Genomic DNA, 7,500 nt, shown 5'->3' with positions numbered 1-7,500 from the left:
AGAATAACAACAATGTTGACAATAATAATGATAATGATAATAATGATCGTAATCATAATGCTTATAATGGTAATAACAGTAGGATTGAAACATTCCTCCCAAACACTCAAGGAATTGGAGAGGTAATCCCAGTTACCAATATGTCCAGGCATCTATGTATAAACAACATCAACAAAACAAAACTGTAGTAGACATAGCATGTATCTGGAAGCAATGGATTAATCATTGTAATCACCTTGCCATCCTCATCCAAAAGAGGCTCGTTATACGCTCTTACGACAACCCACTCGATTAGAAGTCCTTTGAATGTCACAACAGCTCTTAATACTCTGCCTAAGGTAACCTGAAAAAAGATTATGTACCATATTGATCACTACCATTACAGATGTAAGAGTGGATTTTTCTTCTCATTATATGAAATATGAGTTTCTGAATTTTGTTGTTGAAAACATAAAATCTGGAGATATATCACATTACTTGAAATGTCTCTCTAAAAATGACATTGTTTTTTACTAATTTTCTTATGATAAATGAACATGTCATTTGATTATAAAAATGGCAAACTGCTGCTGATAAAGTCAAATATTATTACAAAGTTGGCAAATAAAGCAACAATATTTTTTAAGACATTACTATTACAAGCTTTTGCATGGGACAGAAGTGCATATTGTATTAGATATTTATATGATAAAAGACTGAGTTTAAAGTATCATCATGAGGAAAATTGCCTAATGCAAGCAATTTCTAACTATATTGATAATTTGATAAGATACACATCCTTTTTAACAAATATCTATTTTTGTTATTTACTAAATATGGAATATTTCACTGTATTTTAAACACAAAAAAAGAAAAGAAAGAAAAACAAATATATAAATAAATAGGTAGATAGATATATAGATATAAATGGAAAGATAGATAGAAATATACAGACACAATAAAAAACAAATCACCAAAACATACCTGTATAACTGCATTATTGCCAAAAGGTCTAGAAACATTCAACGTCATGTCCTGGAACATTAGATTGATGCTCTGAATCACAGTGTCTACTTGTCTGAAAAGTGAAAGTGGATATGCAGTGATACAAAAACCATATGAGAAAACAAAAAGTATATACAAATATGAATAATAAGGAATTAAGACAAATAAATCTAATGTATATACAGGACCATTTATCCAGCCACCTGAAACTTAGTGTGATCAGCAATATGGCCATTTCTAAAATGCTGATCTTGAATCTAACTTAGTAATCGCTCTCTACTTTCCTTCTCGTAATTTCTGTGCACATCAAATGTCAGTTTTGATGTGATAGTTGCCACATATACTTGCCCCTCTCTACTTTTCCTTGTGCCACAATTTCATTCTTTGATTGGGAAAAAAAAAAAAAAAAAAAAATTAAGTAGATTTATAAAGACCATAGACTTTCTCTCAGAAGTATGATAATTCATATATGTTAAATACAGTTTTGTTCTTTATATTTCCTTGTTTATTCTATTTTCAAATAACAAATTGTTCCAAGAAAACAAGAAAACATGAAAACCCTGAAATCTGGGTCACCTCCAAGCCCAGGCTTGCTGGATAAACGGTCCAAACTGTGCTTGCTCTAAAAGTTCTAATAAAACAAACTATAGATAGCATGATAAAAGCAGACAATTCTTTCAAACAAACAAACAAGAAAAAAAATCAACCAATCATTTAACTGTGGAAAAAAAAAAACAATGGCTTACTGTTGGGATACATTATGGTTGTACTGCACTTTAAACTGTCTTCTCTTGGCAGACAGTGACAGGGCAATGTGAGTTCTCTTGAGATTATTTGAACCAAGGAGTGAGTGCATCATGGTGGAGTATGTATGGACCTGTAAACATTTTCAATTAAAGAAATTGTAAAATCATTGATAAAAATTTCCATCTCTATCATGATGTTTTATAAGCTTGACAGGGTTTCCAAAAATTGATAAATGTTTTTACTCATTCAATATGTCTTACCTTCTCTGTCCATGTATAACAATCTAAGAGCTGATAGTAGAGAGGGAGCTTATCTGGTGATGGGTCAAGAGACAGGAGCCCAGTGTTGCCAAGACTCATTGGGTTTGTCGGTGTGTTTAGGGCTACTACTTGAGTTTCCAGATCCCTGTAAGATAGTTACTTTATTAGCATTATTTCTTCTAGTGTATAAGAAGTGATGTAATATGTAACATAGAATTTTGACACATCAACTTGGACTTCACCATTTTCTTTCAGAGCACGAACCAATGACAAAATTCTTCCTCTATTTCTAATCAAAATCTAAATCCCAAATATAAATAATTTAAACAAAAAAACAACATGAGGAATATTAAGCGAGTCCAATCTTCATGATACAACACAGTAAACATACATTACTGAACTACTTTGACACCATTAAAATTACAGATGGCAATAAAACACACACACAAACACACACACACATACAACTCACTGAAACAGATAAAAAAGTTATGCCTTTCACTTCAGTCAACATGCAAGCAACTCTAAATTTATCTTCTACCTATCAAGAGCCCCTGTTCCTTTGCATATTCATTTTATACAACACTAGTACCAGTAACCATTGCTTTGTTAATGTGGAAGTTTTGCAAGGGATGATTGCCTAAGATTTATAGAATGTTTGGTAGACTTGCTTTTCTGTATCAAACATTACAAAGTACCTTAATCTTTGTGAAGACATTACTATGACTGGATGACATTTAATGCAAATATACATATATGTATGTGTGTGTGTGTGTGGGGGGGGGAGTTAACAAAAATATATCTCCCAGCATGACTGAGCTTGTACTGGTTGCATATTTGACAATGAATCTTCAAGAAGTACTGTACAGATGCAGCCTACAGTACATTATGCACTGTACTTTAGAGTTCTTGACACAAAACATGAAATCTTATATACTTCTAGCATGCTCATGTAAAACTTGTTTTGATTGGTTGTCCCTTTGTGTCAAATGCATTAGATATTTATTACTCTCACGTGATTACTATAGTACAAATGAACAGAGTAAATTCTATATTCTCCTTATTCAATCATAGTATCAATTACAAATGACCGATATATGTAAAATACTCCATTTAGCAATACCAAACTTTTCAAACAAACCTCAGCTGATTCTTGATATCGGCCAGAGTCTTGATGCAGCTCTCCCCCAAGGAGCTCTCCACCTTGTCCTCGTCCTCATTCTCCTCCTTCGGTCCCTCGGCCAATACCCTGAAGAAATTGGTCACACTCGAGCGTAGACTCCGTACTTTATTGAGGGTTACTTGCAGAACCTCGACGCTGGGAGTCTCGACCGGGGCCGCCATTGTTTGTTTACAGTACATTTCTGAACAACGTTCTGAATTATGAATTTATTTAACTTTTTATTTTCATTGTGCCGAATTTGTGAATGAATGGTTGTTATGTTTATCAAAGATGGCGATATTCATTACTTTTAGCTTAAGGGTCCATTGTCATTATTTTATACGATCCTGTGAAGTTTTCTTAAATCATCGTTCTCATTAGCCTTTTGTGACTTCCATATAATAAGACATTTTTCATCGCGTGACAAAGAATCCAAAAAGCACAAAATATAACCATAACAAACGTCTGTAATAGCCGCTAAAGCTATGAAGACGAGAATTTTTATAATAAAGTCAATACATAATACAAAACACAACAAAAAAAGGAAATAAAAACATGATAAACAATAAACCCCACAATCACAATTTCACCAAGCATAAAACGAGGCCAAACATGAAATAAGAATAATAAACACAAATAAATTCTTAAGAAATGCACCAGTGACAGTTCTAGGACGTAGTGACTCCGTAAACACCTGGATCGTCTCGTTGTTTTCGGTTTTCCTTCCCTTTTCCCCTCGTTTTGAAGGAAAATGGCACAGGTAAAGGCCAGATTGATGAAACCCGAATAAGCGAGGAAAATGATGAAGTGATTTATGTGCCGAAACAGAAAGAGGAAGTGGGAAAATATTGTCGTTTTTTCCTGGACGAGTTGATGACAGGTCACAAGGGTGTGTGTCTATGGAGGATAATTTCAAGTTTCTCTTTAGTTTCTATTTATTACGATGGTTTCTTTCGCATGCGATATACTGAACCACATTAAAGATGATTTATATGTGGCAAGAAGAGCTGTTGGTGCCATGTTTCGCAATTTGTCGATTTTTACCATATTGTGCCTGAAAGTTGGCAAGAGTGTTTTAGTAATCAGTTTTTATTTTATTTTATTTTATTTTTTCGTTTATTTGATCATTCGACTTTTTCTTGTTCCTCCCCACTGTGCCATTATTCTTGTTGTTACTAAAGTTATTGATGTTATTTTTGTTGATGTTGCTATGTTTATTACTACTTTGTTATTAATGTTACAGTAACAGTCATCATCCTTGTCAATGTTATTATTAATATTGTTATTATTGGTACTACTACTATTATTATTATTACTATTATTATTATTATTATTATTATTATTATTATTATTATTATTATTATTATTATTATTATTATTATTATTATTATTATTATTATTATTATTGTTATTATCACTATCACTATCACTATGATTATTGTTACTATTATTATTGTTATTATTATTATCAATTATTATTATCATCATCATCATTATTATTATTATTATTATTATTATTATTATTATTATTATTATTATTATTATTATTATTATTATTATTATTATTATTATTATTATTATTATTATTTTTTTTTTTTTTATTATAATATTTACTAAATACTTTTTATTTTTTTTTATTATTTTTATTATTGTTTTTACTGTTATTATTATTATTATTATTATTATTATTTTATTATTATTATTATTATTATTATTATTATTATTATTATTATTATTATTATTATTATTATTATTATTATTATTATTATTATTATTATTATTATTATTATTATTATTATTATTATTATTATTATTATTATTATTTTTGATAATTAATGAAATATTTATTTATTTATTTATTTATTTATGTATTTATTTATTTTTGATTATTTATTTATTTATTTATTTATATTTTTTATTAATTTATTATTTGTTTCTTATTTATTTATTTTATTTTTTATTTTTTATCTTTTTTGATTATGGTTATGATTATTATTAGTGATATTATTATCAGTGTTATTATTTTTATTGTTATTGTATTATGTTATTGTTATTGTTATTATGTTATTATTACTGTTATTATTACTGCTTTTATTACTGTTATTATTACTATTATTATCATTACTGTTATTTCTATTATCCTTACTATCTTTATTATCTTTATCATCTTTATCTTTATCTTTTTTATCTTTATCTTTATCTTTATCTTTATCTTTATCTTTATCTTTATCTTTATCTTTATCTTTATCTTTATCTTTATCTTTATCTTTATCTTTATCTTTATCTTTATCTTTATCTTTATCACTATCACTATCACTATCACTATCACTATCACTATCACTATCACTATCACTATCACTATCACTATCACTATCACTATCACTATCACTATCACTATCACTATCACTATCACTATCACTATCACTATCACTATCACTATCACTATCACTATTATTGTTAGTATCATTTGTATCGGTATCATTATCATTATTATTATCAATATCTTCATTCATATCACTATTATTAAATTATTTTTATCAAATTCGTATTATTATTCACATTGATGGTCAGTGTTCATTTATTATTTGGCGGTGGCATGCTGACTCACGTGCCTTTCTGAGAAGCATGAATTGGAAAAGCCGTTGTAGGACTTGAGGTTTCTTAAGCTAAAACCAAAAGAGGGGATCATATGTCCTCCCTTGTCATGCTGAGGTAGACTTACATGTAACTGTACTCCCCTTTTAAAACGTCAAAAAGGCTGATGCTAGCTGTGACTAATTAAGTACAGCACAGTGGGATATTTGGTTACGCATGTGGCTCTACTAGTCCATGATTAGGAAGGGCATCCACTCAGGTTAACGGCCTCTATCTGCCTCAGAGTAATCATTTGAAAGAGGGCGCAGTCCCAAGCCTTGCATGTGAAACTAATCAGTTATGATAACAATCAGACTATCATTGGAAATATAAAGATTCTACTGCAGATAACAGTAATAACAACAATAGTAACAGTAATAAGTCACAATAAAATCAGCTAGAAAACAACTAGAAAACAATGTGTAAGAAAGAAGGTCAGTTAAGAAAATAATTCCATTATTAACATTTAGAAAGGATATAGGAAAACAAGTGTATAGCAAATAGGTTATAGGATATTGTTAGCCAGAGAAAAATAAAGTCTATAGAAAGAACAAGGTTATTGTGTTGAATGGAACAGCTTGAATTAGTACCCTGCCCTCTGCACTGTGTTCTGACAAAGACTAACATGTAAACTATATTCTAAAGCCTCCCTATGTAGACTATATTCTGCAAGGTAGAACTTGTTTCTTATTTGAATTTAACTTGACTGTAAACTTGACAAAATCTACTACAAGAATATACACGGTGAAATTCTTTAGACATAGCTCTGCAAACACTGATTTGTGTGCTATGATAAACTATTGTCACAATATATATTTTCTATAGATTTTATTTTGTATCTTTATGGCCATTATAATAGTTTTCCTGTATCTATTTGCAGTTATGTTATGAACAGTTTTGTAATAGATAAGTAAAAGTTACAGGAAGTAGGCAAAAAAAATTGAAGTTAATAGAAATAACACAAAATGCAAGAAAGTTAGGTGTAGATATAGATAGGAAATTGAAAAAAGTTACATAGAGGGGGTGGTTATCAGAAAAGAAACCTTGAATTAGAATGATGTGATAAAAACTAGAACTTTGTTACAAAATAGATGTGATTGACAGACAGCACCTTCCTCTGTGGGCAAGGAACAGTAATGCTGTAATCACTCTTACCATTAGACACAAACTCCTGAATGCTTGATCACTGCTTGGTACATTACAGCCTACAGAACCATGAAGCACACAAAGGGCTAAATTTTAGTGCCGTGTTATTTATGATATTGAAATAAAAGGAAAGAAATGGTGAATTTGATGCGATAATTCTTGATTTCAAACTGAAAATAAAAAATACTGAACATTGAATAAAAGGAAAGAGAGAAATTGCATTGAAAGGTAAATGACACATAACCAGTTGACCAGATAATATCCAAAAAGATAGTTAATTTCACCGCCATTCCAGACATGAGACACTTTTCGTCTAAGAAATCGTTATAAGAAACTTGTACCTGCAACCAGCTGCTTCAAGCATCTCTCATGGATTTCATTTTAAACAGATGGTAAGTAAGTTGGTCACTTCGTTTTTATTGAATTTTACTTTGTTTTCATGAGTTAATGTAAGATAACTTTTTGTTTTTCTTTTTACAGTTTATGATTTTTTTTCTCATTGTATTTTTATGTCCATTATCATTTTTAACATTGCTAATTTTAATAACAGTGTTATTATTGAGAAAA

At 29.7% G+C, this 7,500-nt stretch overlaps 2 protein-coding genes across 4 annotated transcripts in view; one reads left to right on the top strand and one right to left on the bottom strand.

Annotated features, from left to right (window-relative positions):
• Nucleotides 1-3,363, bottom strand: part of MED27 (mediator complex subunit 27) — a 4,734-nt gene extending 1,371 nt beyond the window's left edge. The window contains exons 1-5 of the mRNA XM_027366725.2: nt 3,133-3,363; nt 1,992-2,136; nt 1,731-1,861; nt 964-1,057; nt 236-343 (exon numbers count right to left, since the gene is read on the bottom strand). Coding sequence (XP_027222526.1) covers nt 236-343; nt 964-1,057; nt 1,731-1,861; nt 1,992-2,136; nt 3,133-3,353 — 699 coding nt within the window. The 5' untranslated portion in view covers nt 3,354-3,363. The remainder of the gene's footprint in view (nt 1-235; nt 344-963; nt 1,058-1,730; nt 1,862-1,991; nt 2,137-3,132) is intronic.
• A 443-nt stretch (nt 3,364-3,806) lies between these two features.
• The window catches only part of LOC113814669 (solute carrier family 35 member F5), a 15,589-nt gene continuing 11,895 nt past the window's right edge, over nt 3,807-7,500 (top strand). For 2 of the 3 annotated variants that reach the window (XM_027366724.2, XM_027366721.2), the window contains exons 1-2: nt 3,807-3,913; nt 7,229-7,325. The gene's annotated coding sequence lies outside the window, so the exon portion shown is untranslated. The other variant, XM_027366722.2, reaches the window with a different exon arrangement.

The sequence above is a fragment of the Penaeus vannamei genome, chromosome 13, assembly GCF_042767895.1.
Source record: "Penaeus vannamei isolate JL-2024 chromosome 13, ASM4276789v1, whole genome shotgun sequence".
In the NCBI taxonomy this organism is placed as follows: domain Eukaryota; kingdom Metazoa; phylum Arthropoda; class Malacostraca; order Decapoda; family Penaeidae; genus Penaeus; species Penaeus vannamei.
This window is presented reverse-complemented; position numbering and strand designations above follow the sequence as displayed.